Consider the following 21,885-nt stretch of genomic DNA (forward strand, 5'->3'; position numbering starts at 1 on the left):
CGCTTCAAGCTACAAAAAGAAAATTAATGAAGAACTTAGTTGGATAAGCTCCCGACTTTGTGAACAATAAAATGGTAAAATGAAGTTGCGCCGGTTCAAGAATCAGGTTATGCGCTTGAGCAAAACTTTAAAAGATAGTTTTCCATCAGTGGCACTGAGTAAATGGAATAATTTACAGACAACAACACTTAACAACAAAAAGGAAACTTCACTGTGTCAATGCAGTTAAAAGCCTTTACAAGTGCGTCAAAATGCCAGGATTGAGTTTTGCCGCAGACGCTCACACACAGGCGCGGATCTAAGAGTTTTTTTTTGGGGGGAGGGGGCCAGAAAATTTGAAAATGAATTAAAAAGTAAGAAAAAGATAAAACAAATATGAACAATCAGTGGTGTAGCCATGAATTTTGGGGTTTTGACGGCCTGCAGGCGAAGCCCGACGGCGTGTTCGCCAAAGGCGACACCCAGCGGCGGGGGTCTGGGGGGCCTCCCCCAGAAAATTTTGAAAAATTACTTTGAATTTGGTGCATTTTGAGTGCATTTTCAACAAAAATATGGGTATAAATATTCCTGTAAAATGGTGCTGTCCGGTGGCATAGCAAAAGGATAAGATCATGTTTTCTTCGGCATTTTTTCGGTAATAAAGCTAAGTCTCTATGTTTTCTTGTTGCTAATTCCTGGCTGAGATGTTTGAATGTTTGGTATTGGCAAAACTCGTTCTTTTAATGCAGTTTCGCTTAAAATTAGGCAAACTTTGTTATAGAGACATCACCATAAACATTGGTCGTGAAAAACACGTGAAATTCTGAGGAAACTCGTGTAATACACGTATATTTCTCGTGTTTTTACGAGCCAATGTTTATGGGGATAGAGACTGAAAGCATCATTCTCAATATCGTGACGTCACACGCGTGCCAAAGAGCGGGTTGTAACCCCAACCCCTCTCCCCCCCCTGACTACGCCACTGTGAACAATGATACTACGATATATACGACATGTTCATCAATAAATTTTGCTGAAATAAAAATTGTTAACAGCATGCAAAGTAAACTTGAAATCTGGTTTAAAACCCTGTAGCCTATGCAGTGTCCATGACCAATTGGATATTTGTATGTTTGCAGACATATAGCCTACGGTAATTGATTGAAATTATGATGAAGACTAAAAACTATAAAACAATTCGAGTTTCAGATTGTTTCAACTGACGTCATTTGGCTCAGCGTTGGTTTCAGCTGAGCCAGCTCCAACAAATGTTGCTATTAAAATGTATAATCCATGGATAATTTCAACAAAAAATAATTTCCTCCCCCCCCCCCCCCCCCGGGATAAATTAAGTCCGCTGTGGGACTAATATCAGCTGTTTTGAAGCATATCAAACCATTCAACAATTTCTCACAAAATTTCGGGGGGGCCCGGGCCCCTTGGGCCCCCCCATAGATCCGCGCCTGCTCACACAGATATAGCTTACGCCGATCTCCGCCATCAACCAATACGAATAATAATAGATTAGCCTACACAGGTAGCCTGATAAATCAATTGAATTTTTAGTTAAGCATTTTCGGTAAACAGGCATGAAGCGGTGATTAATCAATATAATTCAGCAACATTTGATCTTTATTTTTAGGCTACCAAAAATACAAAAAAACAAAAAAAAACACGAAGCGGTACAGTAGTTGCTTTAGTAGTTAAAAACAAACCAAAAGACGCAGTTGTTTACAGAATTAACTGGTTTTAAGTTGATGCAATGCATGCGTCAACAAATCAAAATTCTAAATAGTGCTCCTTTAAAACACGAAACCACACATGGCAAAAATGCTAGTCACTAAAACGAAATATCAAAATCTTTAGAAAGCATCCTGCAACTTTACAGGGACGTGCAGCAATTTAACTATAACATCAAAATAATAATTTTTGTTGAAAAATAAGCAGCATGGTGTCAGCCAGCCACTCTATGATTTGATTAGCGTTGATGGAGCAACACCGTAGAAAAAGGCCTTCTTTCAATATCATAAACTCTAAACAACAACAATTTTTCAATCTTAAAAATATTTCAGTACTGAATTATTTTTCCAATGCCAAAAATGGAGCATTTCCATATTATCCAACGTAGTTCGATGGCGATAATTTCGTTTTGTCAGCAGGCTTTAAAAACACGTAACTAGGCCTATATGAGGTATCAACGTGAGGAAATATGCGACAGCGAAAAACAAGCGTACAAAATACTTGTCGTCTGGCCTGCAATAAGTTCTCTTAAAATCATTTAAGAACTGCCATCGAATAATTGCGCCATCAACGTAGTGTGTGTCACCGATTCATCACAAAAAAAAGAATGCAAAGTGAACTATTCAACGTATGAAAGCAAAAGATAACGAATCCAATCGAATAGTTTTTAGATTCACGAGTAAGATTTCGTGGGCTGCACACATCACAGTTCGACCTCTGCAGAGTCCACAAAAGTTCAAACAGTTCTCTTTTGAAATCTCTCTTAGAGAGCAATAAGTAAAAAATACATAGAGATACGCAATGCAGATTACTGTTTTGTATAAAAAAGGAAAAGATTAATTTATAAATCCCTTTTTTCATTCTTATATATCATTGCAGTTCAGTGGGCAAATGTTAACACTATACGGCATTCATGCAATGGATGACGTCCTGTAAAGTTTGCTGGTAGTAAAAGCCCAGATTAACCCCTGTTTTTGCTTGCTTAAATGCTTAATGTAAAGGAACTGTCAACATTTTTTTGTTTTTCTTTGTAGTAAAGTCTTTGATACCAGCGCAGGCTCTTCGTAAATCTTTCAGGAAGGCAGGTACACCAGTCTACAATGTAAAACCTCTTAATACACGCGATTCATGAAGCCTATATGCATAATTCATAAAGTTCTTTCAAAAACGATTTTATAGCTACTTTTGGAAACTGAATTTTAAACCTATATGGTCACATAAACGCAAACCGTTGTAACAACAATTCGTAAAAGTATTTCGTATAAAAACAAGTTCCCACAAGAGAATATAAATGCTTACATCTTCATCTTATCTTAGTACAAGCAAGCAGCACTAATCCAAAAATGTTTAGTTCTCAGCTGAAAACTGACACAAAATCTCACCTTGGCGGCCCAGTTAATAAGCCATGACGGCATTGATCCACCAGGGTTGTCGTAATATTCTATGTAAGCTGAAACAGAAAGTAGTTCATCAAATCAATTCGAAAGACAATACATGAAATGTACCGTGACCAAAGTGAGCCACTGCACAGTGCGACTTTTCACTGGGTAGCACGTATTGCTATTTACTTACGTTACAGAAAGTTAATAAAAGTTAATGCTGACAGAAAATACAGATAACTTATTACTTAGTTATTAAGGCAGTTTGTAGAGAGTTTAATTAAAAAGCGTCCATTATCGGTCTAAAAACTAAAATTAATTAATATAATACACTTATTTTAGATTTTATAATTTGCAACTTTTGTCATAAAATAAACCACTGTGACACTTCATGCAGTTGCTTTGTAATAAGCATAGGTATTAGCGGATTCATTAAGGAATTACTTGATGGCTTTCCTAGTTTATCGGGTGTCAGTTTAGTTTTAACAGGGTAGTTTTATGCTTGTGAATTGGCAATCTCATGTTAACTGTGGTCCGAATGGTCGCTCACCTTTTGTGCCGTGATCTCCAAATTTGGTCATGGACACCGACTGATGGTAGTCGTCTACCCTGACCACGCCACTGATTTTTGGAACTTCGTCCTTGACAACACTGTGCATGACGAGAGTTGTGTATTCTGCACCTTTCCGCATCAGTCTTCTGCCTTCTCGAGCGTAAACGTACTGAAGAAAGGCAGTCAAGGAAACACTAATTGAAGATAGATCTAAGCTTTCGGGTGATTTTGTCGTATCTAAGTCTGTGCGAAGTAGTTTAAAATTAAAATTATCATCGAACAGACGAAAGGCAAGGAAGTCAATCTTCGTGTCCATCTTCAGGCATGCCATGAAGGTACAAGCTGACAACAACGTAGCAAGTAGCAACTAAATCTAAATGATTAAAAGTGTAAAACCGTTGCGCTGCAAAATAAAAACAACAACAAAAACTCAAAAATATTTGGCGATTTTTGAACCATACTTTTAACATTTCTCGCCAAAGTGATCAGATAAAAAAGGATACATCTCTGTTCGCCAACGGCCACGGATAGTCGACGTTGAAATATATGACATCTGGTCCTTGTTTGTTTTGCTTCACGTAGTACAGATCTGTAGAGAAATGTGTACCGGTATTAGAAATGCAGCGACACTCCCTTGGCGTAGACAGGGTCGTTGGGAAGATAATTTGGGCCCGGTAGTATTGCGCTTCTCGAGCCCCAAATCGAGACACTTCTAAGATAGATGCACAATATCCAAAGGATATGCTGTGGTTCCTTCAAGTTCCCGGACCTATTGGAAAGGTTACAGGGCCCCTAAAATCATCCCGGCCCTAGTCCAAAGGTACCCCCCTGTCAACGCTACTTGGCATGGGTGTGTTTACATCTTTAAGAGACTGCAATCCAAGGTGATAGCCAATGCTAGTTGAATTGGAAAAATTTTCAGTGTTATATTGTGTTCGCAGTAAAACTTTAGCAGATGTTTTCGGTTTCACATCTCATTGGGAACATTGTTTCTTGTCTTTTTGCGTCACTTTGCACTACGTGACACTGACAGTCTGACACCACATAACGAATCTTCCAATCTATGGATAAACGTTATTAACCTTGACAAATACACAAGCTTAATAATATATCGATTGGGTACAAACCATATTAGTGCTAGAGTTTCAAGGTGGTCTGAGTTGAGGTTTATGCCAAAAGAGATGAAACATTTTTAACTAGCTAAAATGCATCAAATTGATGCAGATGTCATACCTTTGGTAAAGAATAATATAAGGAAGCTGTTTAATGATATGCTGTGGTTCCTTCAAGTTCCCGGGCCCATTGGAAAGGTTACAGGGCCTCTAAAGTCATCCCGGCCCTAGTCCAAAGGCATACGCGCCGACTTCTGAGAGGCCGGCGCCCCCCATAAATTTATGGCTGAGCGGCAACAAAAATGGCTATTACAAGTGGTGTTTCAAAGATAAAATACTTCGCGAAAGAACTTAAACGACTTAAAAGAATGCCGAAAGCGAAAAACAGCCTACGTTGCTCTTGCCCGCAAAACATAGCATCTTTTCACATATAAGCTAGGTGGGCAATTGCCCACCTAGTCCCTTCGCTTTCCCCTCTAGCCCTTTTTTTGCCCCCCTAGTTTGAAACTAGGTGGGCAATTTTTAAGACTTACTTTTTGTTTAAGTTTGATCCTAGTTTTATCTTAAAACAGTAAATCTGTATTTTTTCTACTTTCTCATGGAACACTTCACTTCTGCGATCTATCAGCGCTACTGAACGTGGGAATTCGTTGAATTTCATTGCAGTTACTTTTATATATTTATGCTATAGCAACATAGGGTGGCATCACGCGAGATGCCTAGGCTACATCATTTCTTAGGAACGAAACCTGCCAAGTGCCAACGCAACTACTTCGTGATTCTCACAGCTTTTACCATTAATGACCCATAGACCCAGGAAGCTGACTTGAGAGTGTAACCCTACCCCTATGTCATCAAAGTAGTCCTTTCCAATTTTGATAAAAGTGATTCAGCAATTGCTTCTTAACGAAAAATGATAAGGAATATGTTTTGGTACGATGGGAATCGTCGTATTTTTATATTTTTAACTGGCTAGGGCTAAAATTGAGTAGGCTACAGTTTCCCTTAAGTAGATTTCGTTTTTTAACTCTGTTCATTTACTTCTTTCTGGCTTAACGCAACTGAATTTTCTTGTTCTTTCTAGGTAGGATGTGTATAATGATTAGGGCCATTTATATTTTGACCTAAAAAAATTTTTTTTTGACTTTATTTTTATCAAATTTTGACTTTACTTTGACCTAACGAAATTGCTTATTTGTAGAGGTCACAGTTCTTCCTTGAATTGATACCAATTACCCAAACATAATATTATGTCGATTTCAGACCCAAACGTGATCAATGAAAGGGGCTTGTTCAATAAAAGTTTGCCTTGATTGCGATGCTTGTTGTCGCTCCAATCCAGCTTGATGGCGTTTACTTTTCCTGTGGCTTTCAACAAAATACTTTTTATCGCACTTCACTATAAACTCGCAAAAATTGCACCTTAAATCACCCCGGGAGTTACATTAAATTCATCAGGAAAATCTCGACAAATCTGTCTAACTTTTGCTGAAGACGATTTAGCTTGCTTAGGCATTTTTGTATTACAGAATGTCAATTAGGGCCGGATTTAGCTGATGGGGGGCCCGGGGCACTTTTAGATCGGGGGGCCCCCATGCAAAAAAAATTTTTGCGCCTACGGCGCGAAAAGCCACCTCTACGTCTATAGTAGCATTAATCCAGCACTGCACAGCATTTTGCAGAAAATTCAAAGGCTAAAAGAAAAAAATAACACACAAAAATCACATTTATTTCACGTAGGGGGCCCTTCAAAAGTCGGGGGGCCCGTGGCACCTGCACCCTCTGCCCCCCTTAAATCCGGGCCTGATGTCAGTAGGCTATTCCCAAAATCCAAACTGTTGATCTTCGAATGGACCATTTGTGAAGAGGAAGTATTTTATAAGAATAATTAAATACGTAACAACGAATAAACAGTGGACAATTTGCGATAAAAGTTATCCAAGTGGGCATTATGACATATTTCCTGCTTTTATGGGTTAATATGGTTTAATTGTGTCGCAGTTCCTGATTTACAATGCTTCTACGAGGATTTTGACAAAAATTACTCTCAAGAAACACAAAAAGTTTGTCAAAAGCCATAATTTAACAAATTTTGACTTTATTGTCAATTTTGACTTTATTTTGTCCTATAGCCTAAACTTCTTAGAAACAGTCCCCTAGGTGCTGAAAACAACTTTATTCTTTGATTCGTGGACAGACAAGGTCCTTAAAAATTTTTTACTTTATTGACTTTTGCCGGCCCTAGTAATGATGCATTGGAATTAGCAGGTTATGCCGGACTGAGCAATAATGTTTTATCAGCTTGTTGATGTCTCGCTGCTAGTTATTCATTATAGTTATTGTATAATATGAGCGGACTGCTCTGCAGTTTGACAAAACTGCAGCATGATCTAAATTTCCAAAAGACATGGAAAATGATTTGCAAGACTAAACAACAGCCAGGTAGGCTACCCAAACCTTAGTCATCAATGACAAAAGAACAAGAAAAGTGACAGGACAAGCTGTATAACACAAACAGGTTCTGTACAATTTTTTATTTCAAAAATATTTTTTTATTAGGCATAATAGTTGTGAGAAAACTTGCAGCTTTTTTCGATTGAACTTTTTAGATTATAAAAGTGATCAAGTAACGTTTTTGATCCTCTTCACATTTTGAACTATTTTATTTCTTTGGCAGAGAATGAACAGCTAAATGGAAAGCTTCTCAGCATACATCTAGAACTTATGAGCCTACCTTTGACCTTACTTAAGTTATCGTTAATGTTCCATTCAAGCAGATTATCAATTTGTGTTGTGACTACAGACTACCTCAAATTTGGTGTGAGATTTTGAAAGTCTGAATTACCAAAGTTTGTTGCCTGATTTTCACCAAAATGAAATACCAGCTCTTTACAATCATCTAATTCTGCAAAGATTCAACTCACTATAATATCTTAGCAGTTGTGTATCATATATTATCATAGTTGTTTCTTTTTACTTTCGTACAAGAGACCTCTGCAACTAAATGTTGCTAGATTAAATTTTATTAGGCCTACATTATTATTTATAAAATATTGTGGGCGGAGATGAATATAGGAATCAATTATAGGTCTCAAAAGTTTAGCCTAAGTATAATACGTTTTTTCACCCACAATTTTCCTGCGAAATATACACTTTTACATGTTTTACGCTCGGAAAAAATGCCCTTTTTAACATAATTTGCGCGCTAAAAGTGCCCTTTTTTGAAAGTTTGCCCACCTAGTCCCAATTTGTGAAAAGATATTATGCCGCAAAACAGCAGTTGATCGCATGGCTCTCTCTGGAACGCGAATTACTACTGAGATGCTCACGCTCACAGTCACACACTGCTTATCTTCCGCGCGTGAGGAGCAACTTCAAAGTCAAAACGCTTGGTAGCGAAAAAGCGAATGCGAGGTTGAACGTGTATTCTCATTTCACGAGTTATCCAAACGTCTGTTAGATTTTTTGTGACTTCAAACATGAAATCGATTTTAGAAAACTTTATCGAGTTAAAACCACGACACAACGAACAATTACGTGAATACAGCTTAAAAAGAAAAAATGGATTTTTCAAAACTGTCATCCGTGTTTTGCTTCAATCTAAATAACTGTATTGATGTATATACTGTGAAAATATATAGGCTACAGCCACTAGCGTACGCAGGGGGGCCCCATTGGGCCATGCTTCCCTCCCCACCCCTTAAAAATGTTTTAGTAGTTAACGACGTAGATTAAGGCATTTAATATGCTTTGGATTGCACTGTCAAAGCAATTAACAATGTTGTTCTATAAACTAAGCCAATACAAAATACATGGCCCAATCCACCTACCCCACCCCAGGTATGCCAATGTAGCATAGTATTCTGTAAGCCTATTATAGTGAAAAAGAAATGGATAAAGTCTAAACTAAAACCATACTGGGATATCATGAAGACGTCTGGGATATCAATGGCCAGTGGCGTAGCCAAGGGGGGTTTGGGGGTTACAACCCCCCTCTTTGGCACGCGTGTGACGTCACGATATTGAGAATCATGCTTTCAGTCTCTTTATGCTTGGGAATGACGCTTTCAGTCTAAAAAAAACTTGCTTAATTTTAAACAAAACTGCATTAAAAGAGCGAGTTTTGCCAATACCAAACATCTCAGCCAGGAATTAGCAACAAGAAAACATAGAGACTTAGCTTTATTTCCGAAAAATGCCGAAGAAAACATGATCTTATCCTTTTGCTATGCCACCTGACAGCACCATTTTACAGGAATATTCATACCCACATTTTTGTTGAAAATGCTCTCAGAATGCACCAAATTCAAAGTAATTTTTCAAAATTCTCTGGGGGAGGCCCCCTAGACCCCCCGCCGCTGGGTGTCCTCTTAGGCGAAAACGCCGTCGGGCTTCGCCCGCTGGTCGTCAACCCCGCTTTCAAAATTCCTGGCTACGCTACTGTCAATGCCCCCCCCCCCCTTGAGAAAATCCTGCGTACGCCTCTGGCTACAGCTACATCTCATACACTCATTTATACACTCCTGCACTACGGTATTCAATAAAAGACTATAAAGACTTTCGATAAAAAACAGAAGAGAAAACACTTCGCCGTTGTTAACGCTTTGAAGGTAAGTAATTAACAAAACGAGGGAAACGAGGTTAATAAAACTGATAGCGGGTTTCCACTCTGCTTGAGATCATGATTTCTTGCGTTTTATATTCACTCGCACGAAAAGAAAATGAATTGGCTTGTTTTCCAACTATTCCAATTATGAGCTAACAATATCAATTTTTTTGCGACTTGGCGTACCGCATTCGTAAAACTAATCGTTTCAAGCAGCGGTTCTAATAAATTCGGTTTGCGACCTAGGTGTCAATATAAACAAGACAATAAGCTTAATCAAAGACTATTTTAATTGAGTAAAATAGCGTTGTGGTTATGACGTCATCACCTTTCTCGCCCCCAAGATTTTTTGAAAAGTTGGCGCCTATGTCCAAAGGTACCCCCTGTCAACGCTACTGGGCATGGGTGTGTTTACATCAAGAGACTGCACTGAAATCCAGGGTGATAGCCAATGCTAGTTGACTTGGAAAAAAATTGAATGTTATATTGTGTTTGCAGCAAAACTTTAGCAGGTGTTTTCGGTTTAACATCTCATTAGGAACATTGTTTCTTGTCTTTTTGCGTCACTTTGCACTACGTGACACTGACACCATATAACGATTCTTCCAATATATGGATATACGTTTTTAACCATGACAAATACACAAGCTTAATAATATATCGATTGGGTATAAACCAAATTAGTGCTAGAGCCTCAAATAATCGGTGGTCTGAATTGAGGTTTGTGCCAAAAGGAATGAAACATTTTTAACTAGCTAAAATGCATGACAAAAATGACTGATTAGATGTAGGCGACTATCTTACACGTTAATCATATACAATTGTGGCATTATATGGAGCTGTATGAAGCGACGTTTGGTGTAGAATTAGGTCGACTTTGTTATAATAACTGGTAATTCAGTAGTCAGTAGCCAACCTGTGACGTAAGCATCCCAAACCAGCCTATATTCGCTGTCAAGAAAAACTCCAATGATTTCCTCTGGTGTGGCGTCAGGTATCACGGCGTATAGCTTGTACTGGTACAAACCAGCATCCTAAAAAAAGACACCAGTTTACATCGATGTATTCTTTCAATAAACGAAAAGTAAGGCATTGACCCCACACGGAAATGGTTTGTTGTTTTTCAGAAGCATAAAATGGATAACAAACTACGTAGGCCTACAGTTTGTAAAAAAAACAACTTCGTGTGAGAAGTTGTTACACGCTGATAGCTTTTACTGTATCAAAATAAATTAATGTTTTTTTTTTGGTCGGCAATATCACACAGGTGTTGTTTTTGCATGTTGCAAACAACGTAAAAGCAACATATTTTTCAATGAAGAAAGCAAATGGACTTGTCTTATAATCAAGCAGCGAGATAGACATACCGGATAAAGCTGATAATTGGTAACAAACACAGAGAAATGCAACATCTAATAGTCTTATATACAGCAATTACCCCTTGCGGCTTCCTATAGATTGTAACATTGGTTGATTCGGCCATAAATTCAAATCCGCTGATGTCTTTATTTTCCAGTTGATCAATCAATCGCTCAAACGCAGAATCTTTAAAGTTATGCAAAGGTATCACACCCTGAAAATGTAAAGACAGCGGTGTACTTGAAAGTACTTCAAACCAACTAATTAATCCAATCTAACAAAGCTAAAAAATGATTAATCATACAATGACGCTTTGATGTAGAAACTGCCACTTTTATTGACTAGGGAAAGAATTACATGAGGCTGTGTACAGTTTTCAAAATTATTTTTTTGCCTTGATTTAAGGTCTACAGTAGAGTTACAACAAGCTACACAACCCAGCGTGGCATTGAGAGTAAAATTATGTCATGTCTCAGATTATTATAGCCTATGTAAACGTGTGCCTAACGTTACGCTGTATCTTCAGAAACTTGCAGATGGCTAATTAGAAACACTGGTTGGGAAGCACTGCTTTAATCATTAAGATTTTGCTGATTCCTACGTTTTTGCACAAGGTCAAAATACTCTAAAGACATACAGTGTTTTCGGAAAAAACAGTACAAGGCTACCAAATTTCAAGCCATGTTACCAACCTTTTTTATGTTGATTCAACATCTGCAGACGTTGAATCAGTGCAAAAAGGACTGGTTTGCTGACTAGGTTACCACATTAATTTCAAGAAGTGGTATTATCTTGACCACAAACCTGATCATCACCAGCTTTGCTCATCGTTTTTACACCATTCTCTTCCCTCTCGGCATTCCCACCGTTACTTGACCTGTCCTGGCTATTTTCAATTCCGCCACCAAATTCTGGGCGATTTCTGAAAAACAGTAATCGTAAACATATAGTAGTCCAATGCACAATCCAATGTCATAAATCAACAATCCATGCTCAAACGTGAAGCCAAACGTAACCCAGACAGCAAAATCCGCCATTTCTACATTGATTCAACATCTGTAGACGTTGAACCAATGTAAAAGTGACAGATTTGCTGTCTGGGAATGAACTTCGTTGTGAAACAATATCATTAACTCCTTTTGTGGGTGTAAAAATAACAAACGATAACGCAACATTGATCAGATGGCTGCCTAGTCATATGGTGAGAACGTTTGCGGGACGTTCGAAAGGACGTCGGTTCGACACCGCTGCAGAGCACGCGGCTTTGTCTCGGAAAGACACTTAAAATAGCATGCCAAAATAATTGGAGAAGGTGACTCAATGACCATAATGTTCCTCCACTGCTTCCTGCTGTCTGTTACATCAGTGGCCTATAATCTCTACTATGTTTGTCGCAATGGGAGAAAAAATAAGATTTCATGTGAGACTATTATTACACGCATTATTTATAACCTACATACACAACACTAGAAAGTTTGGATGCTCAATTGTTCATCAGTATTGTTAACTTTTCTACTGTAGCAACAATTGCAACGTTCATCTGATGAATGAGACTGTAAAACAAAACATGCGAGTTGTTTGTGTTGCGTCACTGAGGCTTCGCGCATCTTTACAAGAATTATGCTAATTGTCAGGGTGCGCGAAAAGTCAGTGAAGCAATAAAATAACTTGTACGTTTCTGCGTTTACTTTCTGGTTTATCCGATGGACGTTACAGCTATTGCTGCAGAAGGTAACATATCAGGTAAGATTTCAACTTTCTGGTGAATCTCTTCACATTTTTGATCATAACTAATGGCCTGATCCATGCTGATATTTCAATTTGGCAAATGACATACTTGGGACTGTGAACGTTAGAATTCGCATTGCTTTTTGTTGTAATAGATGAATTGACATAACCTGTAAATACATTTAAAGATGTTACAAGCAAAACCAAAATAACATCTATTTGTAAAAATACCATTCGTTGATATTTTCCTAAAGCAGTATCCCTGAATTGCAAGCAAATAAACAACTTTACGTCAAAACGAAATATTTCAAATTTCCACATGATTTTAGAACATTTTGAACACTCTCGTACTTGAAACATGCAGCCAACTGTTTCGTTTTTATCCAAGTGTACAACAAATTAAAGTTACAGTTAAAAAAAAGTATATCAAAAGACATATTTCAAAATATAGTGTTAATAAATTTACTGCAAGTTGTTGCTGGAAGTCAGCCAAGACCGTTCAAGCGCCGACCGCTCATGTCTGGTCACGCTGATACAAAGTACACAGTGTGAACATTTCACAATAATTTAAATAGCAAACATCGACCAATTTCAATGATTAAAACATGGCGTTGAATTCACATGAAAGTTATCACTGTCAGTATTTTATCTCAATTTTTGTCTAAGAATTCTAAAGTTACACCTCTTAGCTTCATAACAAAGTCACGAAACGATAATTTGTCCTGCACTGAATCGCAGGCAAGTCACGTGGTTTCCACATTTGACACCATGCAGGCCTTAAAACTCGTGTTTTTGTCCGGCAGCCATCGTGGCCTACCGAGAGCTCCTTCTCGGCGGCCAAATCTGCGTGCTTGGAGGCCAAAATAACGATAGCACAAGTAAATAGAATTAAACTTGCAACAATGCCAAAATGATCACTTAGTGACTAGTTTTATTGAAGTCTGGGCGTCCTGCTATAGAATCGTTGTAACACGCAATAACTGCTTTATCGGGGTTGTAATCCGGTATTGCGGGACCATCTAACGACACTAAATTGTTTCAACTGCATACCGCCTTTCATAAAACCTGACCATTTGTACCGTTATGATGTCACCATTTAGGGTGTGAACTGTGAAGTCACTAACCCACAGTGGAAACATTTCTCAACTCTGAAGACACGTGTTTTCCCCTCGGATGTCAACTAACCTTCCCAGACAACAAAATCCGTCATTTTTACATTGATTCTACGTTTGCAGTGGTTAAATCAGGGTAAAAATGACGAATTTTGTTGTCTGGGTAATTCTCCTTTTTAACAACGATTTCCGACAACATTGAATCAACATAAAAACGACAATATTGCCAGCCAATGTAAATTAGCACTTCGGGTTAACACTTTGTTAAAATAAAAGCAGGGAATTACAAACAAGACTTATAGCGGGTGATCGCAGCTGGATATTTTCGATACAATACCAAATGTTTCCGCACAATCCACAATCATTCTATTGCAAAATTAAATAATTAGCTGAAGAAATCAGCGGCCAAATTGGCCGACTGAGGAGGTAGCACCGGCGGTCATTCAAGCACTACTTAGCGGCCATGTCCGCGATGGCCGCCGGCTGCTTTAAGGCTTGCCATGCTTTGGGAGACAAGAACGTAGGCTAAGACTCTCATTGTGTTGATGCTTTGGCACTAATGAGAGCATGGGAACCAATGTATTTCTAGCGACCGTTTTTCTTTCAGCAACTACAGTACACGCGCAGCTAATTTATTACCCTACAATACATCCTAACTATAGGAGAACGATTTTATTAACAACCAGCTTAAGGCGTGAGTTGAACCAGAATTGCATGATTGGAGAACTACGCTGCGCCACCCTCGCTAAGAAACGCAATAAAATCGGTTCTTTTGAGATATCTTGAACCTCTGCAGGCGTGGAACAAGTTCAAATGGGACGGAAGCTTGGACGGTGGCCTTGATTCAAACGTAAAAAATCGAAATCGGCCTGTATGTACTCACACATTAGATGGCAAAATGTGTGAACGTGAAATTTCCATGATCAATCGTCACCTGGGCTAACCCATAGGCCAATGGGTCAACATAATCAATATTTGCAAAAAACTTTTGAATAAACAGAGAACCGGCACCAGAAAATTCCACTAATGCAAAGAAGCTAACAATAAACGATTACCTTGGCGTCTGTCTCCATTGAAACAACATCGGTTCAAAAAATGAACTTGTGTCAGTGCGCACTGTTTAATATTTAATTTGCAACGTCTGGTGAAAACAAACTTTCGGCAGCCAAGTCGTTGCAATGATGCATGAAAAAATGTGTACAACGGCCATAAAAGTAGCCTGCTGATGATTAAAACTGCTAAATCAGCCAAACAAACGGATATTTCATTTCAATATTGGCTTTATGACTACAAGGCCAACCAATTTCAAAATGATTTATAGCATGCTGTCCGTAAGCTGTGTTCTTGAGTATTAGACGAATACGCTTTTGCTAAATTACTAGATACATTTTAACACAATCAAGTTTGAATAAAAACAGAAGATATAATTTTGCACTTTCAAGGTTGGCAAGGAAAAGGTCCTTCAAATGTTAAGGTCTTTTCCTCGCGTGTATCACTTTCTTTCAAAGATTCTATTTTCACTGATTAATTATCACACCGGCAACACATGAGTTAAATAAAAAAAGCAATTAATAGCTGAATGCAGAGCAAATACCAACTCACCCACTGGGCAGTACACTACAACCCACGCCAAGAGAAACAAGATAGAAAGAGCAGAAACAGCAAATACACTTAGCTTCATGACTGTCAGTATTCCCATATACCGTAAAACCTGAAAGAAAAACATTTGCACTCATTATTGAGAGTGTAGCAGATGTTAGATAGTTTTTGCAGTTACATTAGGTACTATAAAGTAAAACATTCAAAGTCGTTCAACGTGGCGGTACAATGGACCGATCAATTATTATCCATGGCTGTCCGTCTACTCCCCTATCTGCCGTGGTTGGCCTCAACTACAACATAGCTCAGAATGTGCTATCTCAGCTTTGTGCAACCAACCACGGCACTGGTTTGAATTTATACAAACAATATTGTCAAAGATTAGTGGCTAACTCTTCGAAACTTCATGTCATTAACAAAAAAAAAAGAAGAAACGATCAAAGTTGCTGCCTTCCATTCTTTTATTTCATGCCTTTCGCCTTACGATAACAATTAAAACGTTGTTCTCGACTGTAGCTAGACTTCAACAAATTAATTGCTCCCCTATCCACTGTTTAACGTTACACGAATGAATTGAATTTATAATGAATTGCTTCAATTATGATTTTTGTTTTGGTCACTAAAAGAAACTTCAGCTGAAGACTGTCAGCAAGTAATATTTGACTTCTTCAGAGAGAGAAAATCTACAGAAATTTTCTTTCAAAATCATAAAAGCGTGCAATAATTGCAGAATGCAGCATATGTGATCAACTCTAACGGGTTGTTTTGTTTCCAGTGTAGGCTAAACTTTGGGAGCTGCTAAATAAATGATACATTAAATTTTCTAACATCTTGTCTCACCTGCAGCTTAATCATGTGTGTCTTTCACTCGGGCAGTTGGTGAAAGTCGCTGGCAAGTGACGTCAAAAAATTGACAAACCGCAATTCGTTGTAGCCAAGTCGTCAGCTGATTTCTTTGTTTCTACTTGAGGTTGTTTTGCAAATGCAACAACGAATTGCCGACGTTGAGGGAAAATGACCGGTAGTAACCTTACCAATGTACGATGGTTACCTCGAAACAGCTAGTCAGTTGTTTATTGCAGAGAAATTGTCCAACTCAACATTTATTGTGACAAAAATAACTATAAAGTTGGCTTCTGTAAAAGGTGAATAAGGAAGTAATTGGTCAAGACAGCTTACGCAACCCGGCTCAACAAGCTTGGACTTTGCCCTCAGTTCTCAGCACCAACTGCAAAGCATTGCTAACATATAATTTCTCGGAAAATTAGAATGTCTGTCGTGTCGCTCTCAAAACAACTTTCAGCTGGGTTGTTGTTATTGCAAGTAAGCTTTTCCTCAAGGCCATATTTTTTTTTATTCGACGAAGACATTCGTTTAGCTAACGAAAAACAGCATGTCGTAAGCTTTTTCTGCAAAATCTGCAAATATTCAGCTTCGCTTGCTGAGAAATTTATAGCATTTAAACTGAGCACTGACATTAGCCGAACATCTGATTTCGTTTGAAAGTTTAACGTGGTTGAAATGAAATTATTCACAAGGTTTAGTTTTTAAAACACTTTTTATTTCAAAACCACGAATATATTTTAAGATATCCCTGTTCAAAACTCAAGCGTTACTGATTAGCGGTAGGTTACTGTAATAAATTTAAGAAGACTATGACTATTGACTATGTCACAAGGCCATGCTCTTTGAATTTTACGACGCTTTCGTGCTATTTGTTTTTGTTTCGAGCTGACAATGAAACAAGTAGCGGAGTACGGGTGCTCAGTTTCGACTTGGTTTATTAAAATTTAAGATTTTGTACGTTTGATAACACTTCATACACTTAATCAAGGGATGCCAATTCGAAAAACAAGACAAGTTATTTTTATTTTGTTCAGTCCTATTGTAGAAGTGGATCATCAGTTTTCCAGTTGCCGCTGGTGCGTAGGAAAGTGAAAGCCATTCAGAATGATTATTATGAAAGATAAGGAGCAAGCCATCGAGGCAACAAGCAGGTTACTCGTAGTTTGCATGTCTTATGATAATTATAAATCTCTAAAAAGGATGATACAAAGATGATTTGAAATACCGGTATGCAAATTGGGCGCTTTCATTAATATTTTTGTTTCGAACAGTCCTAATTAGCATTCAACTAAAAGTGAAGCAAAATCTGCATTGAAAGAAAATGTGGCAATAGGACTTGTATGATTTTTCAGTCGTAAAAACCAATGCAAGAATAGACTAAAAAAAATATCTTTCTACGGTTAATTATAGCACACATAAAAAATCTGACCTAGTCAACGTTTTTATCGGAAACCAATTTCATCAGCTGGGATGAAATTATTCTAAACTCACCATGCGTCATCACTGAGCGAGTGTCTGGTTAATGTTCAATCTGCTATTGCTAACTTCACAAAAGTGGCTTCGCTAATTAATCGACTGATTCATGGGGAATCCCCCAAACGAAAATACCTCGCGGTTGTTTTTGATGGAAAAATAATGATGACGAATCCGTTCATCTTCACAACGCATTGTCAAATAACAAAAAAACTTAAATTTTTAAGAAAATATGTTGCTGTAGTGTTAAACTCCACCTCTGAAACAAGGGCGAGGCTAGAGGGGATAAAGAAAATTGCCCACCAAACTTTACCATGCTCAGGGCCTTGAAATATGATATCTTGGTGGCCTACCACAATGCGATTTTTGGACCTCAAATCAAGAAATTTTGTACGGAAACGCACTGTATCCAAAGAATACGCAGTGGTTTCGTCATGATTCCGGGCCCGGATCTAACAGTACGGTAGGCACTTTAACATCACCCACTCGTCGAAGAGGTACGCAATCATGCGTGACATGTTCAATCAATATTTGTGTTTTAGTCATAATTTCGACTTGTTAAAGTGGCTACCATTAAGATCCTTCTTGCACTCAGTTCAGTTGCAGAAGAAAAAATAGTATTAGCAGAGGGTGGGAATCGAACCCACGAAATCGAAATTACTATACTCCTCTGCCCTAACCATTAGGCAACGGTGGTTGTGGTGAAGCATTCAGTTAAATTTCTTTGTATCAAAATTTTTAATCAGAATATCACGTCTCGAGTCACATGACTGAAATCAGCTGAATCGCAAATGAACATGTCACGCATGATTGCGTACCTCTTCGACCAGTGGGTAATGTTAAAGTGCTTACCTAACAGTAGACCCTAGACCCCTCTGTCAACGCCACTGGCCATACTCCACCGAAAGGCATAATGTTTTTAAAAGTTACAACTTTTGCTTGTTTAGCTATGCGTCCTTGGAAATTTTTAAAAACATTTTACCAACTGCAACTGTTTCAGTGCCACTGCAGTTCAGTTGTTTTTTATTCTGATTATTATCACAGCAAAAAGAATACACGTCAACATAGTAAAGGTCGAGAAAAAGGTAGAGGCGACAAAACGCGAACGTTAAAACGTAGTTGAGTCTGAAATAAGTTTTCAATTTGAAAGAAAATTGGCACGATCGAAACACTTTCACAAAAATTTAATATAAAAAAGAAATAAAAAAAAAGAAAACTAGTTGGCTATTATTTATTAACTAGTTAACTTATAGTATTAATTAACTAACTTAATAATTTAACTTAATTAATCAACCTATTAACTAGTATAATTTTACGAAACTATACTCACCAGTTCTTATCAGAGTTTAAAGTTATAATACGCAATGTATTTCTCAACTGTAAAACACTGAAACTACGTTCTGAATCAAAGCACGAAGTTGAGACAGCAGAGATTCTTTGCCAGTTTCCTTATTTTTGTAAATCCTACAGTAAACTACTTCCTTTTAACCGAGACAATTGAAGTTTTGAATTCAGATGCAAGACTTTTAAATAGGTTTCTTTGTTAGAGTTGAAAATTATTATTACACGGAAGCATCTTGCTTTCATTGAGCGCGAGCATTAATCAACCAAAACCATTATGATCAAATTAATCATTTAAGCTACGCCATGACACTCGTCACTCATGCAGTCGCACTGACTGACAATGCACAAGAAAACTACATCGACCGCAGTCGAAATATTTACTGAAAAGACACGCAGGTTATTTTATGTAGCGACATTTTTTCTTCTGGTCTGATAAGCTTTTGCAAAAAAAACCTCAGCAAGTTATCCAACTTTTGTTTCCTTTTGATTCATGATTTTGCAATAAATAGTAATTATATATTGGACTTTGGTTCTTGTGTGATGAATGTCAGCAATGATAACTGGCACAAAGTAATTTTTTTCACGCTGAATAAACGTCACCAAATGCTAAACCAACATCAAGAAAGTTTCCAAAGACAACATCATGGTTTCCTTCAGTGTTGCCAGATTGGCACTTTTTGCCAAGTTTGAGAAATTTGAGATTTATTATGATGATTAGCTTGATTGAGATGATTAGTTTGATTGAGATGATTAGTTTGATTGAGATGATTAGTTTGCCATTTTTTCTTCTCAGCGTTGTAGTTGCAGCTTATTATAAAAAAAAGTTGAGATAAATTAAGTTTAAAATATTAACTGCAATTTTTGTTCTTCTTTCTTGCGTTGATTATGTCCTTTTTTTTATTATGACAACATATTCGCATATGTTTGTTTAGCTGTAGTTTTAATACAAGCTTTGGCAATCTTAATCGTGCCATTCCGCTTACTGAATGTAGGCTATATTGGTAGTTGACCGCAGAAAGATTAACAGTTGACTTGACAGATCATATGATTTGATTAAAACATAACTTTCTGTAAACAAAAGTTTGCACCGGTATTTATGTTTATAAAACCTTCGGCTGAAAATTAATGTTCGGTTAACCACCGATAACATAGATATCATGTGTGAGTTTCAAGAACGACTTTTTTATAGCAAGAGATTTTTCTTACCACTATAATTGTTTATGTCCCCATTTTATTAATTCTGATGAACTATAACTCTTTGGTTGTGGTAGTAATGAAAATCGAATACTTTAAATTTGGCATTTTTTCTGTTAAATTTAAGTTCTACACATATTTATCTGGCAACCCTGATTCCACAAAGTCACGTGCATCAGCAAAGATTGTCTTGGTCAGCTTGTTCAGAGTTGATCAAAAGTAACCTGAGGTAACTTTGTGTCACCACTAGCTGAAACACTGAAACAGTTGTTGCGTAAGCAAACCCAACAAAAACCGACAGAAGAAATATCGTGGCTGTTGGGAGAGCCGTTGAACCAAGAGATAATTTGGGTCCAGCCCCGTGCCAATAAGAATCCTCCTCCTAAAAAATGCAATAAGACATCTTTTGCACCCAAAAACTCTCAAGAAGGTGAAAAACCTACCTAAGAAAAAAAACTATTATTAGCATAATTATTATCAAAGAAAAAGTGAGGTACAGTGAGCTTACTTCCAAGTGCAGATTTTTTCTCTAAAATAAATGGATTGAATGCAATATTGCGAAAAAATATGCGGTATTTTCGTCGGCCCTGGCCCACCTGGAATTCAATTCAATTGACTGGCAAAAGCAGCGGTTGAGAATTATGTGGCATGAATTAGTGGTGCGATACAGATGAGCCCAGCCTCATGGGCGAAACATGTGTTTGTCGCTAAATTCATGCTACACTCGACTGCCGAGAAACATGGGATGACGCATCATGGTTTGATTCTTAAACATCTTGTTTTCTTTTTGGGGTAGTTTAAAGCAAATATTCTGGGAAACCTAATTTTATTCATCAAACAGAAATTTAAAATTAAACGACTCTAAACTCTTTGAAAAGAAGTTTTATTTACTCAGAAATTGAAATGAATCAAGATCAGGAAATTTTACGAAATAAAATTTCATTCCAAAAATTTTCAAAATACCTTTAGTTTATTCATTTACGAAATACGTTGGAAGACAGAGAAGCAATCCACCCAGCCAGCAAATCAGTCCTTTTACATATTGATGCAACGCTTGCAGACGTTGAATCATTGTAAAAAAGGCTGATTTGCTTGCTGGGGATGCTTGTAAATAAACTACTTATCATTATTACATAACGTCATGTTTTCGAAAGAACACAGAAAAGATAGATGGCAAAAGTCGTCATTTTTACATCTTTTTAACAACTGATTACGTTTAATGATTGCAATTTGGGACCAAATTTTAAAACCTGGGTTTCAGGTATGAGACAGCAAATAATCGGGCAAACCCGTTTTGTTTTCGGGTTTCGAATAAAAGCGATTTTTTTCTCTCAATAATGAACTCGATATGTACTATGATAAAATATTTGTTTGTTTATGACCTCAAATCGTACTTAATTCATAGAATAGGACTAGTGGATTACCATATTCGATGATGCACAATCCCTGACAAATGTGTCTCAGTGGCGTAGCCAGCACAAAATTTCGGTGGGAAGGCGGCAAATAAGTGAGCCCGACAATATGGTGGAGCACACACAGGGGGTCTGGGGGCCTTTCCCAGAAAGTTTAGACAAAAATACCTTAAAACTGAACATTCTGAGGGCAATTTCAGCCTGAATCAATAATAAAACTTTGTCAACTGATGCTGTGAGAGTATGTGATATTTTTATTTATTCAGAATATTTCGGGGGAGAGCAGTTGCCTCTTTGCCTTCCCCTCTTCCTGACTACGCCCCTGATTATGGTATAAATTTACGATACTTTTAAAACATTTCACGCCATGACTTATTGGGACAGGAGGAAAAAAAGAAACAACACAAAAACAACAAGAATCGTGGCATTTTACTTCACCAAATGTCAGT

At 37.6% G+C, this 21,885-nt stretch overlaps 1 protein-coding gene across 1 annotated transcript; it reads right to left on the reverse strand.

Annotated features, from left to right (window-relative positions):
* Positions 1 to 1,330: 1,330 nt before the first annotated feature.
* On the reverse strand, positions 1,331 to 16,295 carry LOC145774451 (phosphatidylcholine transfer protein-like). The gene is made up of 10 exons (XM_082585705.1): positions 16,008 to 16,295; positions 15,171 to 15,279; positions 12,566 to 12,626; positions 11,533 to 11,650; positions 10,808 to 10,942; positions 10,286 to 10,403; positions 4,155 to 4,240; positions 3,649 to 3,820; positions 3,102 to 3,169; positions 1,331 to 2,814 (listed from the first exon to the last, which is right to left on the reverse strand). The coding sequence occupies exons 1-10, from the start codon at positions 16,020 to 16,022 to the stop codon at positions 2,710 to 2,712; spliced, it is 987 nt and encodes a 328-aa protein (XP_082441831.1). The 5' UTR covers positions 16,023 to 16,295; the 3' UTR covers positions 1,331 to 2,709.
* Positions 16,296 to 21,885: the final 5,590 nt, after the last annotated feature.

Source organism: Aplidium turbinatum, chromosome 7 (genome assembly GCF_918807975.1).
Source record: "Aplidium turbinatum chromosome 7, kaAplTurb1.1, whole genome shotgun sequence".
NCBI classification, from domain to species: Eukaryota; Metazoa; Chordata; class Ascidiacea; order Aplousobranchia; family Polyclinidae; genus Aplidium; species Aplidium turbinatum.